Source organism: Heloderma suspectum, chromosome 4 (genome assembly GCF_057233095.1).
Source record: "Heloderma suspectum isolate Gila_16-S chromosome 4, 16-S_ref, whole genome shotgun sequence".
Lineage (NCBI taxonomy): Eukaryota > Metazoa > Chordata > Lepidosauria > Squamata > Helodermatidae > Heloderma > Heloderma suspectum.
This window is the reverse complement of record NC_139461.1, coordinates 303,281,764-303,307,895: the sequence shown is the minus strand read 5'-3', so window position 1 is coordinate 303,307,895 and position 26,132 is coordinate 303,281,764. Positions and strand designations below refer to the sequence as shown.

Genomic DNA, 26,132 nt, shown 5'->3' with positions numbered 1-26,132 from the left:
ACATTTCTACACACAAGTCTGGTATCCATGACAGCAGCAGGGCAGGATGCTAGGGATGAATGCAGGGGTGGAGCCAACCTCTGGCAGTGTGGTCTGAGTCTGGAACAAAGACTCCCATAATGGCTTTTTGACTTGGTATGCCGGTATCGTTGGAAGATGAAGAGCAAACTAGTGAAACAGAGCCTGTTTTCAGGCATCCACGGACCAGGCCTACCATTAGGCAGATTGAGGTGACTAATGCTGGGGGTTGGGGTGGGATGGTAGTAACTGCTGGGTGTGCCATGTGGCCTGCTCTGCACCCCCTAAGCTATCCTGCTGCCCTCAGGTACAGTCAAGGATGTTATCCTCTTGCCAATGTTGAAGTAAAATTCAAGTGCTGGCTTGTGTACATAGAATGGGGGATGTGGGGGACACACACACCATTTTATCCTTTGAGTCAAAGAGCAAAATGTCTTGGGCCAGCCCTGGGCGTTCAAGACAATTGTCTATAACCCACATTATAAACTTACTCCATCTCCACCTGATAGTTCCTAACTGGAGGAGAAAGATGTGTGAAATAATGATACACTGAATGCATTAATGCACAAAGCATTTTGTGTAGGGACACCATTTTCCTGACACCCTCCCCCCCACCCCGTGACTGTACTTTACTATTGCTTGCAGCTGGTGTTTCACCCTCTCTGCTGCTGCTCTGGCAACATCCCCTTCCCCTTCAGCCAGGTTTTCTGGTTCCCTGGCTGACCCCAGCCAGTCAGGGATCACATAATGAATGTAATGATACCACAAGGTTATGTAGCTGATCAAATTTCACTACATGGTGTCACAACACTAGTTCAGAGTCATTCAGAGCGGTGGAGGCTGGTGGCTCCGATGTCAGTGGGGTGGTGAATCCACTCTGGGTTTCAGTCAGAACCAGTCAGAACTCTAAAGGAGCTATCCGTATAGCCCCTGTTTAGCCACTGATTCACAATCAGTGGAGGCTGGTGGCTCCAGAGTAAGGGCAATGCTTTCTGCCCTCATGTGGAATTAGATTTGGCCATGTGATGATTTAATGAAACCAGTTCATTAAGCCTTTGATCTATCTGTTGCTGCCTCCCTCTGGAACGAAGAGCCTAGAATCTGGTCTATGTCCTGATGTCCCAGTTTAGAAGGAATCTCTGCAAGTGACTGAGTTTATCTGATCAAGTATGCTGTTACATATGAAAGGTCAAGCCACAATATGCTAGTTGGTCCCTAAGGTCCTAATGGTGCAATCCTATGCATGTTTAGACAGAAACGAAGTCCTACAACTCTATGCTGGCTGGGGCATGTTAGGAGTTGTAGGACTTTTTTCTGTCTAAACATGCATAGGATTGCATCCTGAGGCACTTTCTGGTGGTCTTTCCATGGCTACAGACTTCTACAACCTATCCACAAACTATGTGGATTTATGCTGAGGAAGAATTATGCCAATAAATGCTGTATATAAAGAGTAGATTATCAGCTCCTGGCTGTATACCATACCTAGTGTCCTCACTAAAATCCACTGGATTCCTAGAGCAAATGACCGCTGCCTGTCTGAGACACACCTAGGATGCATAAAATAAACATTTAGAAATGGTGGACAGCAGAGCAATCCGTAATTCTGCATGCTATGATAACATCAGATTGTGGGCCTCAGCAATTTAGGACACAATTATCTGGTTCATGTTAAATATACAAATACAATTGAATTTTTTAAAAAGTTATTATTATTTCCATTTCTATAGTGCTGCATAGTCAAAGCTCTCTGGGCGGTTTGCAAAGGTTAAAACATTAAAAACACAACATGCAAAATATAAAACTCACACAAACAAACAGTATACACAAAGACAACATATATCTAAAAACAACTTTGAGCAATCACCCAAACCATAAAACAGATCCAGGATCAACTAAAACTCAGCACATGCTGCCACAGGCCTGGGAAAAGAGAAAAGTCCATGATTGATCAAAGTCATGGTAGCCATGCCAGTCCACCACAACAAAAGAAACACAAATCATTTGTCCAAGACATGTTCAAAATTCTGAAAGTTGCATCTTTCAAATTAAGGCTGAATCTACACATAGCAGTTATGCTATTATCATACCGTTATCATAACTATTGGTACACATGACACCAATGGGCAACAATAGTTATGATAACGGTATAAACATCTATGTGTAGATTAGAACTCAAACATGACCATGCTAGATCTCTCTGGCTTGACACACCTGGAGCTAATATTAAAGTGGAATGTTAAGTAATGAGCATGTGAACTTGATCTCAGCAAAGCCGTTGGGGCATTGTGGTTCAGATGGTAAGCAAACTGGTCTTCTTTGAGGAATGAAGTCTTGTATCTGTGGCTTACCGTAAAGTAGCTGTCAGAGCAGGAATACTGCTTAGGAATGTGAAGAGAATGACAATGAACATGAAAAGCAGGAGGAGGGTCCTTTTTTCACATGATGATGTACACTTTCCTGCTGTTGCCGAGCCAGATGTGGGAGAAGCAGGTTCCAGAATGCAGCTGCACTCATGGTAAACCTTGTCAAGCAAACAACAAAAGCAGTTCCAATTCAGAAGAGGTCCACACACTGCCAAAACACAACACTATCTACACACACCCCAGAGCCCTGCACAACAAACCACCAATATAGATGGCAGGGAGAAAGTGCATCAGAAAAATGTATCTAGCAAAGAACTCTAGGAGATGAAGCTAAGCAAGAAAGGGAGATTCCTCAACTTCCCCAGGAAATACATACAGCAGAATGAGGCATTTCCACTTGGGGGTTGGAAAGACTCCTGTCTGAAACCTTGGAGAACCTCCTTAAGTAAGTATAGATTTGGGGTGGACAACCTCCAGCCCTCGGGTCACATGCAGTTCTCAGACTAATTTCAAAAGCCCCAAGTGGTCAATTCAGACAGCAGGCAAAAAAAATCTGTCCTTCCTCCAGTAGCCCACTGGGTGGGGAAGAAGGGAAAGAGGGAGAGAAGTGGGTGGCAGAAAGAGAAGAGGTGAACACACCTACTTTTGGATCTAGCCAAACCCACCATTGGCTTTGGTCCCATCCACCACTGGCATGGCCCCTGACAGATTACCCCGAAGGCAATGTGGCCCTCGACAGAAAAAAAAAAAGGTTCACTGCCCCTGGAGCAGACAAAAGAGCTAGATAGTCTGATGGTCTGACTCAGTACAGAGCCATTTCCTATGTTCCTATGAGAATTTCATCCCACACGTGTGCCAAGACTTAAAAGTCCCTGAATCCAACAGCATCTATTATTGGAAATGTTAACAAAACTAATAAGAAAATACATATTCAAAGGACAATTTGCTTTAAGACTTCCCCCATCCCACAGATCATTTTAGCTCATTTTCAAGCCTGGCTAAACATCAAAAGGGCTTTTGCGCCAGCACAACAGAACACTGGTGAAGATGGAGGTTCTCCCCAGAACACACCTTTTTCCCACTATCATGACTGGTTGATACGTTCTTGCATCCAGCATGGCAGGGAGAGTAATACATGATGCCATCGTTTCCACACACCGGACTGTATGACTCTCGCTGACAATCACATTCTGCATTGCAGGGGGCAGACAGGTTGAGGTGGCCTTGTAGCAAGACGCTGAACAAAACATAAATCGGCAAAGTAATAGTCTTCCTAGTACTATGAGATTTGGGCTCTTAAAAACTCTATGGAAGGCTCAACTTTGTGTCCACAGAATGTTGAGGAGAATTTCATGCAATGCTGCAAGGCATAAAACAGACTCACAGAACTAGAAGCTATGTACTGTATACAGTCAGGGCCAGAAATATTGGAACAAGGATAACTGTTTTGGCAGTTGGCCTCTGTACACCACCACATTGAAGTTGAAAGGAAACACACCCAGATGGGAGCAAAGTCAGGACTTTCAGCTGTAATTCAAGGGGTTTGACAATAGTGGGGCACTAACCATTCAGGAAGGACAGCCAGTGGCATACACACACACCTATCATTGGTGTCTCATAAGTAATGGAACAAACCAACATCATTTCAAACTTAAGGATCGCCTTTAATACCTGGATGAAAATCCTTTGCAGTCAATGACTGCCTGAAGTCTGGAACCCATGGACATGCCCAAATGCGGAGTTTCCTCCCTCGAGATGCTTTGCCAGGCCTTTACTGCAGCTGCCTTCAGCTGCTGCTTGTTTGTGGGTCTTTCTGCCTTCAGTCTTGTCTTCAGTAAGTCAAAAGCATGCTCTATTGGGTTGAGATCAGGTGACTGACTTGGCCATTGAAGAACATCCCACTTCTTTGCCTTGAGAAACTCTTGGGTAGCTTTTGCTGTATGTTTGGGGTCATTATCCATCTGCAATATGAAGTGGCGTCCTATCAGTTTGGCAGCATTCGGCTGAATCTGAGCAGAAAGTATAGCCATATACATTTCAGAATTCATCCTGCTGCTTTTACCAGCAGTCAGGTCATCAATAAACACCAGTGACCCGGTTCCCTTGGCAGCCATACATGCCCACGCCATACCACTGCCTCCACCATGTTTGACAGATGATGTGGTATGCTTTGGATCATGAGCTGTTCCTTTCCTTCTCCATACTCTTCCCATCATTCTGGTACAAGTTAATCTTGGTTTCATCAGCCCAAAGAATCTTATTCCAGAACTGGGCAGCTTTTTGAGGTGTTTGCTGGCAAAGGCTAATCTGGCCTGTCGGTTCTTGAGCATTACCGGTGGTTTGAACCTTGTTGTGAAGCCTCTGTATTTACATTCATAAAGCCGTCTCTTGACTGTAGATGTTGATAATGACATGCCTACCTCCTCAAGAGCGTTCTTGACCTGGCTAGATGTTGTGAAATGGTTCCTCTTCACCATGAGCAGAATTCTGCAGTCATCCATTTTAGTTGTCTTCCGTGGTCTGCCAGGCCTTTTGCTGTTGCTGAGCTTGCCAGTTAATTCCTTCTTTTTCAGGATGTTCAAAACTGTTGTACTGGCCACTCTCACTGTTTTTGCTATCTCTCTGATGGGTTTATTTTGTTTCCTCAGCCTAATGACGGCCTCCTTCCCTCGCATGGACACCTCTTTGGACCTCATGTTGGGAGTTCCAGTGAACAGCTACCAAATGCAAATGTAACACTCAGAACCACCTCCAGGCCTTTGATCTGCTTGATTGGTCATGGGGTACCCAGGAAACAGGCCACACGTGGCCATGCAGCTGCTTGTCAGCCATTCGTTTCATTACCTATGAACCACCAATGATGGGTGTGTGTATATGCCACTGGCTGTCCTTCCTGAATGGGTAGTGCGGTGCCCCACCTTTGTCAGACCCCTTGAATTACAGCTGACAGTCCTGACTTGGCTCCCATCTGAGTGTGTTTCCTTTCAACTTCAATGTGGTGGTGTACAGAGGCCAACTGCCAAAACAGTTATCCTTGTTCCAATATTTCTGGGCCTGACTGTATACCTGGGTCAACCCAGGACTGTTGTTAGCATGTGACATCCTTGGAGAGCGAGCACCCACCACTGACACCTGCCCTGGGACAACTTATACCATTTTCCCCACTGCTCAGCATTAGGCGGCCACCATTTTAAATTCCCACAATGCCCCAGATGTAGCATTGCTCTGGGGCATTGTAAATAAGTTTAAAGTGGTGGCTGTCAAGCACCAATTGGAGGACCACCACCACTGGGTAAATCCACCAGGGCCCCCGCTGGCATAGGAGGGGATCCAATCCTGACCATGACTCCAAGCCTGGGGCCAGCCCTTAGGTGGGTGTCACCAGTGGCACCACCATTACCATTTCCTTTTTTGCTGATCTTTTGAAGGAGTGAAAAAGAATGATCAGTTGCAAAGAAGGAGGAGCAGGTTCCTGCGTTACGCCAGCCCTCCAAAATTCCAGCCCAATTCTAAACATGTTTACTCAGACATACATTCCACTGTGTTTGATAGGACTTCTTAGTAAGTATTTCAGTTTAATGTGCTAAATATTAAGGAATATTAAATGGGATATTAAATACGATATGGATTATTAGCAACAAGAAAACTGTAGCAGAAATGTGAGACGCTACATCAGGGGATGCAGCACCTCAGATATGGGGTCCCGATCTGGCCCTCCAGGCTTCCCATCCCTTTCCCCCCAACTACTGATTGTTCAGTGGTTTCCTGGCTTTTGTGCAGTTTTTTCCTTCTCCTAAAGGCTTAGTTATGGCAGCAAGAGCTTTAAGCTAAAATATGCTGGTATTGTTTTATATATTGGCCATTCCCACCACTGGAATGCAGCCCTCAAGAACTTCTCCAAAATGGAATTTGGCCCTTGAGCTGAAAGAGGTTCAACACCCCGCTCTACATTACTCAGGATCATGTTTTGGGTAGCTTTTGCCCTGCGTGTCTTAACAATGGCTAGAGTTAATACCCAGTTTCTCCTTTGCTCCATCCTCTGGTGGACTAGCTTGAGCAAAAAGAGATAGCTATGAGGTTGCTTACCTTCTGTCATACATCTGCGTTACTCCAGCCATGGGCATATTGGGGCAATCAATAAAAAAGATGAAAATCGCTAGCAGACTTGACATGGTGCAAAACAAGCAGAACTTGATGATTCCTGAGCAACGCAGCTTAAATTTGTTCACAATGAACCCGCCAAGGAATGTGCCTCCTCCTCCTGCCGGAACCACAAGATAGCCTTCCAGAGAAGAAGAAACAGACAAATTCACAGATGTGATTAAGGTGGATACTTTTCTGTTTGTAATCACCAACCTAAGAACATGGAGGAGGATATTGGCAGCTCAGATTATGCTTCTTGTTTAGAATCACTTTGAGGTAGAACAGGTTTCCCTTTTCCCTTGTACCCACACCACAACGGATTGCCAAAATACTGGGGAGCAGTGGGGAATGAATAAACTGTTCAAGAAAGCCAAATTGCCCAGAAGTCTTGCAGTGTCGTTATGTTTCTAAAGCTAAGTGGGGCCGGCCAATATCATCACCTTCTTCTTTGTCTTCGTCTTCCTCCTCCTCTTCCTCCTCCTCCATTTATATCCCACATTTTTGCTTACTGTTCACGTTTATGCAATGTTATGAGTGTGCATGTTAAGTTATTCTCAATTCTTTGTTAATAATTCTTTACAAAGAGCAAGTTGTTTTCAAAAGTGGCCAGGAGAACGCATCCCATTCCTTTGTCAGCCTGCCTCACAGGATGGGAATGGGGTGTGTTCTCCTGGTCATCTGACAGATCTGAATCCTTATCTCTGAGATGGACAGATTTTGTTAAATCCATTCCATCTCTGTTTCGTGGATTGTCAGGTGTCTTTCATTCTGTCATCCGCTCATTAATGGAATTGGATTTTTCTTAATTTCCCAAACTTGCGTTTGTGTTGTAAAGTGCACACTTGCACAAAAATATGTACTTCCAGAAATGTGCATTTGGGCAAATGTGCAAATCCCCCCCCCCCATATCCGCATTTTCATGTTTTAGCCTATGGGCGGAGGGAATGCACATTTTCAGTTGGTATTATTAAATTTTTCATATTTTTGTACAACTACATTTGTGTACAATTCTGGAAAGTTTTTTTTTTTTTTTAATGGTCCACAAGTAGTCAAGTACACAGAATCTACACAACTCAGAAAATATGGCTGCTGCAGAATATGGGGGCTGGATTCATAGAAACCTGAACTCATTTGAATCCATTGCGGATTTCTCTGACATCCCTACTTGTCCCTAAACATCTCAGTATAAGAAACTGAGATTGAATGACACAACGCAGGGGTGCAGAACCTTATGCCGAGGTGCCAAATCTGGCCTGCATGGGGTCTCCATCCACCCCTTTAGGGTTCCCCCAGATGGCCTGACCACACCCCCTTTCCCCTGACCACTGATGATTTGGTGGTGTCCCCCCCCCAATTCTGCAAAGTTGAAATGACTGTCCTAAGCCTTTACAGGCTTTAAGAGCTTTCAGCTAAAATATGCAGGTATTTTTCTTGGCTCCACCCCTGTTGACTTTGGCACTGCCCACCATTGGAATGCAGTCCCCAAGAATCTCTCTGAAATGGAATCTTGCCTTCAGGCTGGAAGAGGTTCAACACCCCTGTCACAAGGGGATCCTTCATTCATTCATTGCCCAGCACCTTCCTTTGAATGATTAGTAGTTATTTTGAATGGGAAAAAAATAGTGATAAAGAACTGCAGTCAATAATCACATCCCAAAGTTCAAGAAGCTGTAAGCCACTCAAAACATCACTCAGTGAAGGTTTTCTTACCAAACAAGGTCGCTGCTTCTGAGGCACTTAAGCTAAACTGGGATTCAAGAAACTTGGGACCAAAGGTGGACATCCCAGCAATGAGTGTAGCCTCTGTTGCTCCAGCTAAGCAAAGGAAGATAAAGGTTGGGTTCTTCAATAGCAGCAGTACTGACCTGAAGGATCCAAAAACAGAAGGAGACAAGAATGTTGACGAGTGAACTGAAACAATCCCATCTTTCAGTAATGTGAAGTTCATTCTACTCCTATATTTCTTTTATTGTAGTCTTTTCATCGATGCATGTCCTGATCATTCTAGTCTCTCTCTTTCATGGTCACCTGATGTTCCCCAATTTCTTGTAATAATAGCCCCCCCCCCATTTATTACAATGTTTAATCCTGTCTTTCCTCTGAGGAGCTTAGGGTGGTGCTCATGCCCCCCCCCACCTTTATCCTCACTACAGCCTTGTGAAGTAGGTGAGGCTGGAAGCAGTGGAGGCTGGTGGCTCCGATTTCGGTGGGGCTGAATCCCTTCTGGGTTTCAGTCAGAACCAGCCAGAGCTCTAAAGGAGCTACCCAAGGTACTGAAACTAGAATGGATTCACAGCCCCACTGAAATCAGAGCCACAAGCATCCACTGGCTGGAAGACAGTAATTGGCCCAAGGTGACTCCATGGAGTTTTCATGACTGAACAGCAATCTGAACCTGAAACTCCTCAATCATAGTCCAACACTCCAGGTCAGGGGTGCAGAACCTCATGCCTAGGGGGTAAATCCAGCCCATCTGGGTCCCAATTTGGCCCTTTGGGGTTCCTCAGATGGCCATGATCCCTTCCTCTGGTGACACCCCTTTCCACCAATCCCTGACCATTTGATGGTTTCCTGGCTTGTTTGATTTTTTTTTTAATTATTGGCAGTAACAGCTTTAAGCTGCAATATGCTGGTATTTCTGGCATTTCAGACCCTCCTTTTTGCCTTCTCCCTTGCCCAGCACTGGAATGCAGCCCCCGAGAGTGACTGCAAAATGGATTGTGGCCTTCAGGCTGAAAGAGGTTCTGCACCCCTGCTCTAGGTCAGCCTTCCCTGATGCAGTACCCTCCAGATGTTCTGGACTACAATTCCCATCATCCCTGACCACTGACCATACTGGCCGGGAGTTATGTGCAAATCAGCAAAACTTGAGCTTGCTGAAGTTCTCCAAATCCCATCTTGAAGCTTGTTCCGACTTGAGTCCCTATCAGATTACGAACTTTTTTTCTTTTCTTTTCTCATGAAAATCTATGCATAATTTCATGTGTATTTTTCCAGATGCGCACATCAGCTGTGTGCATTTTTGAAACGTAGGCATTTTTCTCCCATGGATTTGAAGCACATTTCTGCACATTTTTCAGAAGTATACATTTTTTCATGTACATTTTTCAAATGTACATATGCTGTCGAACACATGTTTTAGGGGGTCTGCAAATCACATTGCAAACTGAGAAATGTATGGACTTCGACAGCAAATTGTGTCTGAGTCTGTGTTTGGTCTGGAAGGTGTGAACTGGGGTAAAGTCCTGATCAAAAATGAAATGAAATGAATGTCTCCTACATCCCTAGTTATAATCCAAAACATCTGGAGGTTACCCCATGGAGGAAGGCTATGCTACACCACACGGGTTATCCATCCCTATTCTTTTCCAGCCTCCGCTCTGTGTCACGACTGTGTTCTATCAGTTTTATATTGGGATATCTCAGAATCCCTGGCACTTTTATATGAGAGTTCACAAAATACTAGTGTTATACCAGAAAACTGGAGCATGGTGAATATCATTCCTGTTATTAAAGAAAGAAAGGAAGAAGAAGAAAACCCACAGAATTACTGACCAGTTAGCTTGACATCAATACCTGTGGAAATATTGGCACAAATGAGTAAACAGTACCTCATCAACATACTGCACGGATAAACCCTGAACCGGGTGGGTGCCAAAAAATATTTCAGCATATCTGACATGTGGCAATCATTTGTGTATTTTCCTTCAGAAAATGGCTCCAGTTGTGGCTCTTTCTTCTGGGTACAGAAAGGGCCTTGGGGAGCCAAGATGATCCCAATTATCTGTCCCTCTCTCAGATATCAAGACCAGTCAGATTTACACAGATTCAATGGGATTTCTTCTGGGCTGAGTTTAAACTTTTGCTTATACAATTACACAGAAACCTTTGCCCACCTCCACCCCATCAGCAATGAAATCAGCAACGCAGGCCCAGATCAATGAAGGCTTGTTGCATCAGCAAACTGATCCACAGAATGAGGCCAACTGCCTTTTGAGCCAGCACAGTAATACATACCAAGACATTGCACCGAGCTACATATGTCAACTTTTTCTCAGACCTGCCATGCCCTGAAGTGTAGGTTTCCCTGAGGTCACTTGAGGTTCCCTAGCTCCACCTTCCCAGAAGCCCTTATGAAAGGAAGCAGGAAGACACAACTGGCAAGCTAGTCAACAGCTCCAGGTAGAGTTCAGGACTGATGCCAAGAATAGGAATGATTGGGCACCTGCGAAAGGCTCACATCCCAGCAGGGGTTCACTGACAAGAGTGCATGGACTTGTTCTTTCTCTTCATTACTGCAACCTGCTTGTTAACTTGCCTCTCAGTCTGGCCCAGACAATGGTGGTGGTGAGATGAAGGAAGACTAGATACCATGGCCTGTTTGCTACCAGGCTCAGTGCCTGCTAAGCAAACAAGTGAGAGCAATGACAAGAAAGAGGATGAGGAGCAAGAACAGCTAGTGATAATGGTGGATACTCCTAGCTCAACGGCCTTGTGTTTTCCACTTCTCCTTCCTCTACTCTGCTTTGACCCACCCTGGGACTACACTGTAAATCTGTCTGTGAATGGTGCATGCGTGGATGTATATGTGCGTATGGATGTGTGTGTGTGTGAATGGTATGTGTGTGCAGCTTTAGCTCTTCCCAATTTTCGTTCACAGCCCCCAGAAAGTTATCCTTGAGGAAATGCAGCCCTTGGGCTGAAAAACCTTCCCTATTCCCAATGTAGTAGAATGGCCAAAGAAGTGATATACAGGATGGATTGGATCCTCTTGGACAAATATAGATTTTTTTAAAAGGAAAATGCCATCATTTCATAACAAATCTTAATAGCATTGGGCATTATATTGGGCGCATTCCATAAAATTTTGGAAGGGTACAACCCCCCCTTCCCAATCAAGCACTTTAAGATTTCAGTAGAAATGATGCATGGAAATGGCTAACTTGGAAATGTTTGGTTTTGGCTACATTTTGTCATTTGTTATTGTTTCCTCTATTTCCAATGTTCAGGCTGTGAGTGCCATTGCTTAGGGAGCCAAAATGGCACTGCCCATGCACAAGAGGGAGCTGTTAGCAGGCTTGGGGGAACCCTGGAATTTGCAGAAGTGCCATTTATATATATGATTCCCTTTACTATTTTTCCCATGGTGTGTGTGTGTGTGTGTGTGTGTGTGTGTATGGGAAAAACACTAAAGGGAATTACTGCCCAATTCCCCAACAAAAAACAAACATAACAACTCAGGCCAATAATGAGGACTGGACATTCCCCCGTGGCTGTCAAATGCAGACTGACTGTTGGAGAGGTGATGGAAAATGGAATGGAGTGGTTGGAACCCTCAACAGAAGCATCCCACACTGCAACTTTTGGTTGCAGCTGCCCCTTGTTTGTGTATAAATGATCAGCACTGGATTTCTTATGTGCAGTTTCATCAGCTGCATTAGACGCTCCATGCCATGAAAAGAAAGACAGTGTCAAATTTTTGGTCATCAGCTGAGAAAAAACTGATTGGGACTGTCACTGACCTCGTCCTGGACTTCTTACAATGTTCTCTAACAATAACAGTTGTTTCTCAGAGATGTGTGTGATGCAGGAAAGCACTAGCTGGTGAGAATCATTCATCTCTACCCAGTTAAATCCACCGAAAACTAATCTTGTTCTAAAATGTTACTTGTGAAGCTTTGTGCAATTGTGCTTATTATTGTTTCAGTTCTCCCTCCATTCAACAAAAGAAACTAGCACTATAAGATACATTATACAATAGTCATTTCAATCTGAATAGTGAAGGTTATCAGAGAGTGGACTTTAACCCTTAATAGGTAAAACATGGCAAGTTACCACTAGCGCAAAGCCGTGATGTTCAAATTGGGTTCTGTGGGATTCCTCAGTGGGATGATCTGTAATGGTGGACAGGTTTACTTAAGGGAGAACTTGCCTACCCCTCTCAATGTTCCCTTGCAACCTGCACATGCGTGGGAGTGGTGCGTGCATTCTTCTAGCGTTCTTCTTCTTTAGTGCGTTCTTCTTCTTTATGAGGGATGTCAGCAAGGCCCAAAGAACCAGTCAGGGGCCTGCATGATTTGAATGTATAATTCTAGAACATCTGTCAAAAGTCCATCAGACTACTGAGCAGGAGAGAACAGGAACAAGGCTATTCCATTGCCATTGCTGAGAAATCAGCTGCCTTTGGTCCTTCCCTCCCCTGTCATCTTGTGGTTGCCATTCCATCAGGTTACCTAAATCATTTCCATCCCAGGCGGTTGTTATAAGAACCATATCTTTAAGAACTGGTGCTTCTCTGAGCTTCCTTTTTTCTTTCTCCCTCCCCATCGTGTTTTTTCCTGGTGTGTCATGTATTTTAGATCATAAGCCTGAGGGCACTGCGGATATTCGTAAGCCACTCAGGGACTCTGTTTGGCTAAAGAGCAGAGCAAAAATGCTTTAAATAAGTAAATAATAAACAAAATCTTTGGCAACACACAGCAGGCAAGTCATTGAGGGGGAAAAAAGTTCCTTGGAGCTAGAAAGTTTGCAAATCCCTGTTGTGATGGAAGCTGAATTAACGCTTGAAGTAAACCTGAAGTGAAAAGTAAAACAAACACTGAGCTTAATGCTCGGCTTTCTTCGCGTCCTTGTTAGGTTGTTCAGACCCTGACCAGCATTCAAATGCTATTTTGGAATTTAATTTCCTTATGGCAGAACTGAGTCATAATCTTGGAAAGTGGCACACAGTCAAGAATTTCACTCAGTAACTAGGCTGAAATGTCTTCAATGCACCATTCTGCATAAGTCATACATATCTCCCAGCCAACCAAGACATGAGGGCCACAATCCAACACAGGCATACATGTGCTTAAGCCCACTGGAATCAGTGTGCATAACACACACTTGACTCTGCATTGGACTGTGACTGTGATCTCAAAGAACTTCCTGTAGGCTTCAAAATAGCTCTCTGTAAACATCTGTTTAAACTTGCCTAGTCTCTAAGGCACGGTTTTCAGTGATGCCATTGTGTTTCAGGCATTAGGGGCCGTGCTGGTATAAAACCCTCTCAACGTTTGGCACCACTTGGCCACTAACAATGAAATATGATTAATGGGCAATTGAGGGGATGGTGGTGTGTTATTGGGGCTCCTATCAGCCAGGCTCCAATACCTTACCTTCTCCTCTTCTAGCACTCTATTTCCATTGCAAATCTGGCTGACTGAGCTCTGTGCTTCAAGGGCACCATCTAGGCTGCAGCACCAGCCTGCTTGAGCACTCCGTCAGCTGACCCTGAGGGCCAATCCCTATCCACCGGGGCCTATAGAACCATAGCTTCAGAAGGTTCTCCTCAGCCTGAGTAACTTGGAACTGATGTAAGGATGCTCTCTAGGTGTGCTGGTTCTTGGTCCCTTTCCCATTGCAGCCTTGGATCTTCTTGACCTATGCCAGTTTCTTACTCCATCCCTGCTTCTGGCATACACTTGGACTGTTGGCCATCTATCCCTGCTGAGGGAAGCTAGGCCAGCCCCCTCTGTGTTGTCCTTCTGCTGGCAGGCAAAGACATTTTTATTCAGGCAGGCCCTTTGGCATGTAAGAGCCAGTGTGGTGGAGTGATAATAGTGTCGGACTGGGACTTGGGAGATTGGGTTCTAGTCCCCACTCTGCCATGAAGCTCACTGCATGACTTTGGGCCAGTCACTGACTCTCAGCCTAGCCTACTTCACAGGGTTGCTGTGAGGATGAAATGGCAAGGAGGGGGAGGATTATGTATGCCACTTTGGGTTCCTTGCAAGAGGAAAAAGGTGGGATATAAATGTAATAATACATAAAATAAATAAATAAGCTGGTCTGTTGCTGGGGAGGGGGTGGCTTTTAATTGGTTGGTGCCATTCACTTCTTTTATTGTTGTGGTTTTTAATTAATGTATTTGTTTTTATGCTATGTTTTAACTAAGACTTTGTTAACCTGGAATGTATTGTTGGCTGCCTTGACTGGCATTATTTTTGGCAGAAAGGCAGGATAGAAATAAATAAATAAATCCTTGCTGAGACCTGATAGCCAGTTAAATATGTCATGTAGGTGGGAGGTTTGGACTGTGATAACTGGAGAGAGAGAGAGAGAGAGAGAGAGAGAGAGAGAGAGAGAGAAGGTGGTATTGAATTTGGCCATGCATTTGGAGAATTTGGTTTGGAGCCAGCTGCTAATGGATCCTAAGTGATTTCTGGGATTATAGAGCAAGCTTTAAGGATCCAACATTGCTGGACTGATTAAACTTCAGCTCTGACTGCCTGTGTGCTTGCTTGTTTCCCACCTCCTCTGCCTGTATATTTCTAAAGAGACATGACAGATAACAGAACCATAATACAGCCAATCCATAATACTTCCTCACACATGCTGTGATATATCCTCTTATCTTTATGAACTACGAAGTGGGAAGTTCTACAACTGAAGATGAATTTCTCAGCCATCTTACAATGCTTTGAGTGAAACATAAAGGAGCACTTGAATTGGGCTCAAAACATCTAAAGAAGGATGCATTCATTGATCCATTTTCTCAATAAGACCAGCCAGCATCACTTTTGATTAGGCTGGAGATCCACATGGATGGAATGAGGCTATTACTACGTTATGGATGGAGATGGTTAAAAAACTTCAGTGTTAGAATAATCCCTCCCGTATCACCTCCAGGTTTCCGTGAGTGACAGAGGTACAAGAAATCTTACCGTGGCAGGTCTTTCATTGTCTTTCCAAAATCAGGGTCGGAGGCTGTTTTCTGGCTGCCATCTTTGAGCTGATGGGCTTCTGAAACCCTCATGACGATGTAGCGTTGAGATCCTGAAATCATACATTTCATGACGAAAGTCAGTTTGTGCCTTGCCACCAGCCAGAGGCTTGACCAAATGGTTCATGCTTGTGTCAAGAGGCATTCGGAAATCCCTTCCACCCTTTCACTGAACACATGCGGGGTCTGGGGAGAATGGGGCCCTGCCCACCAGTGGAGGCAGTGCCAATGCTTTGCACTTTGTATAGCTCCTTTAGCTCCTTTATACTTTTTGTATAGCTCCTTTAGAGTTCATAGAATCATAGAATCACAGAATATGATTGGAAGGGGCCTATAAGACCATCCAACCCCCTGCTCAGTGCAGGAATCCAAGTCAGAGCATCCCTGACGGATGGCTGTCCAGTTCTGACTGGTCCTGACTGAAACCCAGAGCGGATTCACCACCACACTGACATTGGAGTCACTAGCCTCTAATGCTGCCCACTGATGCTTCCAATCCTTGGCTCTTGTGCATCTGGCAGAAGTTCTGAATGGGAAACGTACATGCCTAAGCCGTACTATGTAGGCTTCCTGTTCGATGTGCGAAAAGTCCAAGGCATATGACGTATACCTTGAAAGGTAGAATACCTTTCAGTCTTCTTTGGAAGAAGTAAGGGAGAGGGAAGCCTCCACAAGAGTCTCTAAGCATCTTTTCCCCTGATAAAGTCCTGTGTCGAAACGCATTGGGAATTCAGTTGGTGCAGCTGTTCCTTTTTTGGTTTTGATGAGGATTAAACTCCCCCCACCATTTGCTTCCTGAAATTCTGCCACCCTGTATGAGGATTAAAATGAAAAAAAAGGAAAAAGCCTCCATTGACTCCAATGGATGCTTTTTACATTCTTTTTAATCCCCATGAGAGGGGGTGGAATTTAGGGAAGCAAACAGGTGGGGGATGGTTTAATCCTCCCCCCCCCAGTGCATGCTAGTCCGATTCTGAAGTGGGGCAACACACAGTTGCTCTAAACTTTAGAGTATGCCCCCTGCCACCACAGGAAAGAATATCATGATTTTTAGCGCTACGGAGAATACTAAAAGGTCAAATTTAGCTTGAGTGTGCTCTATATTTAAATTCGACCCTTTTAACACTTCGTAACAGTTTGCCACTGAAATCTGGCAGTAACCTGCCAGTTTTTCTCCCGGGGGAGGGATCCCCATGGGGAGAGAGATCTAGGGGGTAAAAATGACTCCTGCCCGCCCAGAGTTGCCCACCCCAGCTCTAAAGAGAAAAAAAAAAGCTCAGCTACACACTACACAATTAGCATAATGTGTAGTTTGCCCCTCAATGAACGTATGGAAGGTGTTTCTGAACAGGGCTGTTCCAACTCTGGAACTGATCAGTTTGCCATAGTTTTTAGTTTGCTGCTGCTGCTTCTCTCCCCACTCCAATCAACACCAATTGATGAACACCACACAAAAAAGGAATCACTCATGCCATAATGACACCAAAACTGAAAATTTCAGCATGTGCAGAAATCTGAACAAAGTCCAGAAATCAAAAACAGACAAATAGTCCATTCCTAATATAATGGTGAGTCTCCACAAACACGAGTCCATCAGGTAATTTGGAACCCCCAAATCCAGGCAGAAATTCAGATAGTGAGAATGTAATAAGCATGCCCAGTTTGGGTTTATCATTTGATTGGAACCCTTTGCATTTATCCTCATGTTTTCATCCACATTCTCCAGTGTCGGATTCCTAATAAATCTTCCTCTCATGCATTGTTCATCCAGCCTATGGCATGCGATTGCCACCCTCTGGTTCTTTTTTCGAAACTTTTAAAATATTTCATTTGCAATTAGAACAAAGCAAAACAAAAAAGAGGGAAAAACAACAAACAGCAACACCAAAAACAACAACAACCCCATAACAAAAACAACATATCCATTCACAATAACTATTCACCACACTGTTAATTAAAAAAACATGGGGGGGGAATCAATCCTTCTGTTTCAAATATATGCATTAATATAAGCAGTCCATATATAATAAGCTGAGTAAGCTCTTTCTGAATGGTTGTCTTCCCTTTCAGAAAAGTTAGTGTGGGAATAATGCTTTCATGAGTTGGCACCTCCGATTTCCAAATTAATCTCACTTCTTTATTAAGTATTGGAATAATCCTTCTTCATGGCAGTTGGCCAGTCCAATAATGTTTCCAAGGCTTCGGAATAGCCTTGGATTAGACGAGGGGTGGGGAACCTTGTTTCAATCATAGGACATTGACCCACAGGGAAAAAAGAAAAAAAAACCAGGATCCAAATGCAAGTAGAAAGTGGGCCACCTTTGAACACACACAGCAGGCCAGCTGACGAAGGTGAAAGCATGGAAAGAGTTGGCTCTTAGCCAACTTGATCTGCACTTTCAAAGCCCTCCTTGGGCAGGAGGCAGCTGTGGTATAATATCTCTATTCTCCATCACACTGGTTTAAAAAGGGAAAGGTCTAGCCAAAAGTTAAGTGCTTTTAAGTCTGATTATTCCACTGAGTTGGGGGCATGGTTTGCTCTTCCATGGAAACCAAATCTAGGTGATCCCACCTACTCTGAACATGCTGTTTACTCTTTTGAACAGATCTCATTTTCATTTGTGCTCTAGATAGTGATCACTTGCTCTGGTTGGTCTTTTGGCCTCCGTTTGTAAAGACACACACACACCACCATCACCACTCCCAGTCCCCAAATGTTCAAGCCATAATAAATCTTTACGGTGTCACAGGAATCTTGGGGTTGCTTCTAATGGTTGTGTGAACAGAATGCAGCTTGCGCAACCCATATTTATCTGCTCATCCTCCCCCTCTGCAGTTCCCAGTACCCCTAAAAACCCTCTGCAGATGGCTGTGGGCTCTCTTGGACTGTGGGGGCTCTAACATACAGAGTTGCCGTGGGAGGGGGGATTGCCTCATTTGGGCAGAGGGATCTTGCACCAGTGGAACTCCTGCTGGCAGAAGATGCCTCTGTCAGCTGTGAGCAACTCCCCCCCACTCCTTACACACAACACACACTCACACACACCACTGCAACCCTGTACAACACAGTCCACATTGTTCAGGAGGCCCCCACCTTCTGTTTGCACAACCATTGGATACAGCTAGACTTTGCTGGTTTTGCTGTAATGATAGGATTGTTCTGCAAGCTACCAGTGATACATGCCCCCCACTCCCATGGCTTCAATATTCCTCCGGGTTTTGCTGCCTGCCTGGGACTGCAGAAAATGTAGAGGGGTGTGTGTGTAAAACACAAGGCAAGCTACGGTACAGGAGATTCAGGAGAGAGAAAAGGAAGTATTCGTCACACATCCAACATAGTTAGACTATAGAAATTGCTATATGGGGGGTCGTCATGACGGTCCCCATAGCCACACCCCAAAGGGCAGAACAAACATTCTGGCATCAGCATTGATTCATATCGACAAACCCAGGCATTCACCTGTACCAGAAGCAGGTCTTGTGTAAAGCCAATGGGTCTTAATCGCTCCTTCAAGACCAGGCCACCCCAAATAACTTTGCATTACAACAGGGATAGCTCACAACTCTACATTGCTGCTGAGGAAATTGATCCCCCTGCCTCCTCAGCTTTTGTGAGGATTGGAGCTAAGCTCAAAGGGAACAGGGAATTCTGAGGGGGGTTGCAAATGACATCAGCATCTCTGTTGATCGAAAAGGGCCAGCGCTGCGTCCCGGTGAGCCCTGGCTCCACGACGCCACTGTATCCTGCTTCTGGGCTCCCCATATGCATCTGGTTGGCCAGCAGTGTGGGAATCAAACACTGGACTAGGCTGGCCTTCGGTGTGTTCTAGCAAAGCTCTCCTTATATTCTTAGACATTGCTGGAGGGATACGTTTGACTTAGTGGGTCACAAATCAAGCAGCCCTAGGCTGGACTGTGTTTCAAGATGATGCCTTTCTCCTTGTGCACCTTTTTGTGCGTGTGAAGCAAATCGACATCCTCCAGTCCCCTGGGAAGGCCACAGACTGCTCAGCTGAATTAATTTGGTTGGGAAATTCCTGACATACCTGGCAGGCGGTGAGGATAACCCAAGATGGGGATAGCAATCAAAAGGGAACCAGCCCCTGCGCCCAGGAACCCGATCCACCAAGCTCCAACCCATAGAGTGTTGTCCGGCGTAAGATCAATTCTGCGAGTAAAAGAGAGGAGGAGGAAGGCCATTTAGTTCCGGAAATCAAGTCATACGGTTCTCTCCTGGGCTTCTCACACACTGGGATGAATCAAGGGCACACCAGGGCTGATCCACACCAATATATAATAGCTCTCCAACTTCTTTGGCTGGAAGGAACCTTTGAAAAGGGAGCAGCCTTTTGTAATAGCTACAAATTGGGTACACATGCACACAAACCTATTTACATATTCAAATGTGTTGCTCTACTCAGTTTCAGGCAGGCCCCTGCCTGAAACTACATTTCTTCTTCTGCATTTTCTTCTTCTTCTTTTGTTCCCAAATAGGACAAAGAACAAATAGGGAGTCTTACAACCTGCTGCTATTGCCATCGATTCTTCTGATAGGCTCTTTTACAAAAACTAAGAACAAAACAGAAGCTCCCTGCAATAGACACTGTCCTACGAACACAAGACATCGCTGTCTCTGGACGGTCAGTCGCATTAGCAAAGCCAGAAATGTGAGCTCTGTAGCTTGATCCTATGCAGGTCAACTCTGAGGTGTGAGTGCACAAGTGTGTGTTCCTTGCCTTACTCCCCCAAGAAGTGTGTGCTTGGGATAGCAGCCTTGCTGTCCAACCCGAAGTGTGTTTGCTCGGAAGTAAATCCCACAGACTTCAGTTCAGCGGAGGCTGATGGCTCCGATGTCCATGGGGTGGTGAAGCCACTCCAGGTTTCAGTCAGAACCAGTCTGCTTCCGCACCTTGGATAGCTCCTTTATAGTTCTGACTGGTTCTGACTGAAACCCAGAGCAGATTCATCACCCCACTAACATTGGTGCCACCAGCCTCCACTGCTTCAGTTGGGTTTACTCCCTAGTAAGTATGCTTAGGACTGAAGCCGTCGGCCAAGGGTGCAGAACCTGTTTAGCTTGGAAAAAAGGAGGGTAAGGGGAGACATGAGAGAGGTCTACAAAATTATGCATGGTGTGGAGAAAGTGGATAGGGAGACCTTTTTTTCCCTCTCTCAGAATACTAGAACCCAGGGTCATCCCATAAAGCTGACTGGTGGGAGATTCAGGGAACATAAAAGGCAGGACTTCTTCACACAGAACATAGTTAAACTATGGAACTCGCTACCACAGGATGTAGTGAAGGCCACCAATTTGGATAGCTTTAAAAGGAGGTTGCACAAATTCCTGGAGGAAAAGGCTATCAATGGCTACTAGTCCAGTATCAGAGGCAGTGAGCCTATGTATACCAGTTGCTGGGGAACATGGGTGGGAGGGTGTTATTGCACTCATGTCCTGCTTGTGGCTTCCTGGTTGAGAGCTGGTTGGCTGGCCCTTGTCTGAACAGAATGCTGGACTAGATGGACCCTTGGTCTGATCCAGCAGGGCTCTTCTTATGTTCTTAGGTCTGAGACCAAATCCAGCCTGCCTGGGATCCCAATCCAGTCCTCTGGGGTTCTCCAGATGGCCACGCCCCCTTCCCTCGCCCCTGTCAGGGTGGACACTGAGCCCATAGAATCCCAGAGTAGTTCTGATTCTGAGGAAGAGCAGCCGCTCCTGGGAGAGGAGCGCACTCCTCTTTCCCAGGACCAACAGCTGACGGAGATTCCTCCCACCAGCATTCCTAGTTTAGTTAGCAGTCCAGGGAGAGACCGAGCACAGATAGCAGACTTGGTGGATGCGCGACGCAGATTCAGAGAGCGGTGCCAGATGGAGGGCGCGGAAAGGAGGCATAGTGCCAGGTTGGCGCGCAAACAACGGCTGCGCCCAGAGGATCCAAGGGAAAAGGGGAGGGACTCTCCCTAGTCCTTAAGTTCAGGGGTCTGCCAGTAATTCCCTTTCAAATGGGGACCAACTGTTTCAACTTAGGGCATAGGTACTGTGCTGCTCAGAACTAGTTGCAAACGGTATAGTTGTTAAGTTGTAAAAGAAGAATAAAGCTTTGAAAGGAATCCCTTTGTCTGTGTCTGGACTTGGCTACTGGATTAGACTGAGAGAGGCCCCCAAGGAGCCCTTGACAGCCCCACCCCTTCCCCCAACCATTGATTGGTTGGCAGTTTCCTGGCTTTTGCAAAGTCCCCCCTCCAGTTCTCAAAGCCTGAAATGCCTCCCCTAATGCTTAGTTACTGGCAGGAGCTGGTATTTTGGCCTTGCCCTTTTTGCCTTTGGCCCCCAGCTAAGGATGGATGAAAGTTCCTTACCTGGTCCCGCAGCTTGCTTCGCGGTGGGGGGGAGGCGCTCCGTTTCTCCCCCCGAAATTCTTGGCAGGGGGGAGGTGCCCTGCCCCTCCTGGCCGAAATTCAGGCCGGGGGGGAGGCGCCCCATCCCTCGCCTCCGAAATTCAGGCTGGGGGGAGTGCCCCGTCTCCCCGGCCACGAAATAAAAAAAGTAAATTGAAAAAACAAAACAAAACGTGATAGGCTACATAATGATTTACATAGCCTATCACGGCTAGATTTTCAAAGTCAGCCATGATAGGCTACGTAAATCGTTACGTAGCCTATCACGTCTGACTTGGGAAAAAAAAAATGCGCGTACGCAAATGGCGGCCCCCATGAAAATAGCGTTGCCCTTATTTTCGCCGTAGTCTACGTAAATCTTTACGTAGACTACCCGTGCCCAAATAAGGAACACAAATGGCGGCGCCCATGGGCGCCGCCATTTCCATACGCGCTTTTTTTCCCCCCCCAAAGTCAGCTGTGATAGGCTACGTAACGATTTACGTAGTCTATCACGGCTGACTTTGAAAATCTAGCCGTGATAGGCTAAGTAAATTGTTACGTAGCCTATCACGTTTTTTTTTTTTTTTTTTACTTCACTGGGAAATGGCAGCGGCGGCAGCCGGTCGGAAGACCGGCTGCTGCCCCCGCTGCCGCCAAACCGCCGCTGGGACCCACCGCCGAGAGGGACATTCGACAGAGGTAAGTCCCATCCCGGGGGGGGGCAGGGGGGCGGAGAATTTCCTCACCAATTTCGGGGGGCCGAATGCGTTGGCATTCGGCCTCCCAGAGATTCATGGAAATTTCTCCGCCATCCCTACCCCCAGCTGTCACTGGAATGTGGCCTCCAAGAGCTTCCCCAAAACGGATTGCGGCCCTCAGACTGAAAGAGATTCAGCATCCCTGCTTCAGGCTCTTCCTGCCAGCCTTGTCATTTTCAGTCCATCCCAGCTATTTGGTAGTGCTGTGCTGAAAATTTCTCCCACATTTTTTTCCAGCCATTCTCATTCAATTTGATAGAAGAGGAATTGCTTTTGAAAAGAAATTCAATGGTGACAAAATTTTGGAAAAATTCTCATGGATTGGGCTTTGGGTTTCTTGGGCTTCCCTTACTTGGGAGGTGGCCAAGGAGTGAGCACAAGCATCCTGCTTTTCATTGTGCATTCATCTCTCAAGACGCCTGCAGCCTCCTCAGCTTCCCACACTTCAGTTAAAGCTCAGTTTAAGGCACCATGAGGTGATTCCTCCCTTAGGGCTTTTTCAGATCTAGATGTGCAGGCAGCCTGGGAGACTAGCTGTGATTAGGTAAGCTCAGAAACACCACAAAACTACATTATGAAACATCCTGAATGAGGCAGAACAACAGAAGCCTCTTTCACGGAGGGAGAAAACTTTCAGGAAATTGGAGGACAGATTTTGGCAGAGCACTAACTCCACCTCATCCCTGGAGTTGAACACAACACTGCCCCCCGCCCCAGCATTGCAGTGGATGCAAACTGGGGGCCAGCCTGCCGAGACTGTTGATGCTCTTGCAGCACGAAACACCCAAAAACCATTAGAGAAAAAAGAAAGAAGCTGTGCTACAAGCCTTGCCAATGGGGAGCCCTACCTGGGAGAAACAGTTGAGAATTTCTCCTCCCCCTGGAGAAATTCACTGAAATTGTGAAATTCACTGAAATTGTCTCCTAAATTTTCTGCCCAAAAGAAGGTGGAGAATTTCAAGAGGCCACTTCTGCACAGCTCTACTCTTTGGTCCATGATAAAAGAACACTAAGGAACCCAAGACAGACATGTTAACAGACTGGCATTGATTCCGATCGCATCCCCAATTATATGATAAAAGGAAAACCTCAGCTGTAAATTTTAGCTTAGACATCAGCTATTCTGTTTGCAAGTTGTTATGCAGAAGTCACATGAAACCTCTTAAAAGACCTGCTTGCTGGATCTTGGATCTTGCCATTCATGTTTAGCCATTGTATCAACTGGCAGTAGCAGATGAGGTCTTGCAGAGGCTTCTGACTTGAAACGAGTAGCTCAGGTTCTGCCGTGCTTACAGAACCTGAGCTACTAGAATTAGCTAGAATTAATGAATTCAGCAGAATTAGTTTGCAAGGAGCTCACAGTCACAACGTGAAAACGGAACAAGAAGGGAAGGAGAGAGTACTTCTGTTAAAAAATGAACAAAAAGAGTGTCTTCCAGAGGATAAGAACACAACGAATTACCAATGTCATCATGATCAAGAACATATGAAATGGGCTGGCTGAACAGTGACCTGTGAGTCAGTGGGAGAATTTAATGGATGCATTTAGATCTCTTGTAAGATACTGCAGACTATTTTTATACTTTATTATCAGCAGTTGATATCTTTGTACTACAGATGATATGCTGATTTTTTTTTCACATTCCCCATTGTTTTAATTGAATCTTACCACATATTTGCAATACATTTTTTTTTCTCACATTACTATTTTTAGTCTCAAGGCTGCAGAAGCAATAATGTGCTTGCTAGGAGGAAGATTGGATCCAATGAAAGAAACATAGATTTTGGCAAGTCTCCCCGCAAGGTCAGGGTACAATTCTGTCATAGCAGAACCACAAACCCCACCCTGAATTCCACTTTAGGATAGGTGGAATTCAGCAACCACCCTATGCAAGGGGCCCCAATTCAGATTGATTGGGCAGGGGGGAGGCTTCAAAGCTCAAAGGGATTCAATATTAAGCTTAGCTGCTTAAATTAATTCAAGATTAAAGCTTCTATTCAAGATTAAAGTGCAAAAAGCAGGGGGCAGTTAAGAGCGCTGGCTGAAGTTATTTTTTAATACCTCCCACAAACCAGCAAAGTTATCAACACAGGTCAGACAGTTTCCCTTCCTTGTTAACAAAAATGGAAACATTAGTCCTCCGACCCCAAGACTCTCTACTTTGAGTAGCGGTAGCTCTCCAGGAGCTTGAAAAGGGTCTTTTATAGCCCTGCTAGCTGAAAATTCCAGGGATTATATATATATATATGTATGTATGTATGAATGTACGTACTGGAGTAGGCAGAAAATATGTACTGGAGTAGGCAGAAGGTAGATCTCCAGATGATTTGGACTTCAACTCCCAGAAGCCCCTGCCAGCATGGCCAATAGTCAGGAATGTTGGGAGTTGATGTCCTGAACATCCGGAGATCTTCTTTCTGCCCATCCCTGGCATATGGGACCTTCTGCATCCAACTCATGTGCTCTACTGCTGAACTATGGTCCCTCCTGTAGCATCCAGAATGCTAAGATTCCACTGTAATCCTTAGGATCTCATAGTAGCTGTAGTGGCTAGATAGTAGAGATGGGGGAAAATCTGTTCAGTTCACGTTTTAATACAAATTTACTGAATTTCGCCTTTTCAGGCTAATGGGTAAAATTAAGTAATCCATCAAAACTCACACTTCACCAAATTTCTGATTGAAGAATGGAGTTATCCAATCATATATATATATATATATATATATATCCCCTTCATGGATCACTGCCTTGTTGTAGCAAAGGGGCTTGCGTAACTCAGTGAAGCCATAAGCTATGCTGTGCAGGGCCACCCAAGACGGACAGGTCATGGTGGAGAATTCTGACAAAATGTGGTCCACTGGAAAAGGAAATGGCAACTCACTCCAATATTCTTGCCAAGAAAACCCCATGGAACATATCACAAGGCTAAAAGATATGACGCCGGAAGATGAGCCCCTCAGGTCGGAAGGTGTCCAATATACTACTGGGGAAGAGCAGAGGAAATTTCCAAGTAGCACCAGAAAGAGTGAAGCGGCTGGGCCAAAGCCGAAAGGACACTCAGCTGTGGATGTGTCTGGTGGTGAAAAGAAAGTCCGACGCTGTAAAGAACAATATTGTTTAGGTACCTGGAATGTCAGATCAATGAATCAAGGTAAGCTGGAGGTGGTCAAACATGAGATGGCAAGATTGAACATCGACATCTTGGGAATCAGTGAACTAAAATGGACAAGCATGGGCGAATTTAATTCAGGTGACCCTTATATCTACTACTGTGGGCAAGAATCCCTTAGAAGAAATGGATTAGCACTCATAGTCAACAAAAGGGTGGGAAAAGCAGTACTGGGGTACAATCTCAAAAATGATAGGATGATCTCAATACGAATCCAAGGCAAACCATTCAACATCGCAGTAATTCAAGTCTATGCCCCAACCACTGATGCCGAAGAAGCTGAGGTTGATCGGTTCTGTGAAGACCTACAACACCTTCTAGAACTAACACCAAAAAAAGATGTCCTCTTCAGCATAGGGGATTGGAATGCTAAAGTAGGAAGTCAAGAAATCACCAGGATAACAGGCAAGCAAGGTCTTGGTGTACAAAATGAAGCAGGACAAAGACTAATAGAGTTTTGCCAAGAGAATATGCTGATCATAGCAAACACTCTTTTCCAACAGCACAAGAGGCGACTCTACACATGGACATCACC

The 26,132-nt window shown here is 45.2% G+C and overlaps 1 protein-coding gene across 2 annotated transcripts in view; it reads right to left on the bottom strand.

Moving 5' to 3' along the window:
• SLCO4A1 (solute carrier organic anion transporter family member 4A1) overlaps nt 1-26,132 on the bottom strand; it is a 102,848-nt gene that overhangs the window by 8,941 nt on the left and 67,775 nt on the right. For both annotated transcript variants that reach the window (XM_084854359.1, XM_084854358.1), the window contains exons 4-10: nt 19,338-19,459; nt 15,233-15,344; nt 8,238-8,392; nt 6,471-6,666; nt 3,456-3,621; nt 2,370-2,542; nt 1,504-1,568 (exon numbers count right to left, since the gene is read on the bottom strand). In XM_084854359.1, coding sequence (XP_084710485.1) covers nt 1,504-1,568; nt 2,370-2,542; nt 3,456-3,621; nt 6,471-6,666; nt 8,238-8,392; nt 15,233-15,344; nt 19,338-19,459 — 989 coding nt within the window. The remainder of the gene's footprint in view (nt 1-1,503; nt 1,569-2,369; nt 2,543-3,455; nt 3,622-6,470; nt 6,667-8,237; nt 8,393-15,232; nt 15,345-19,337; nt 19,460-26,132) is intronic.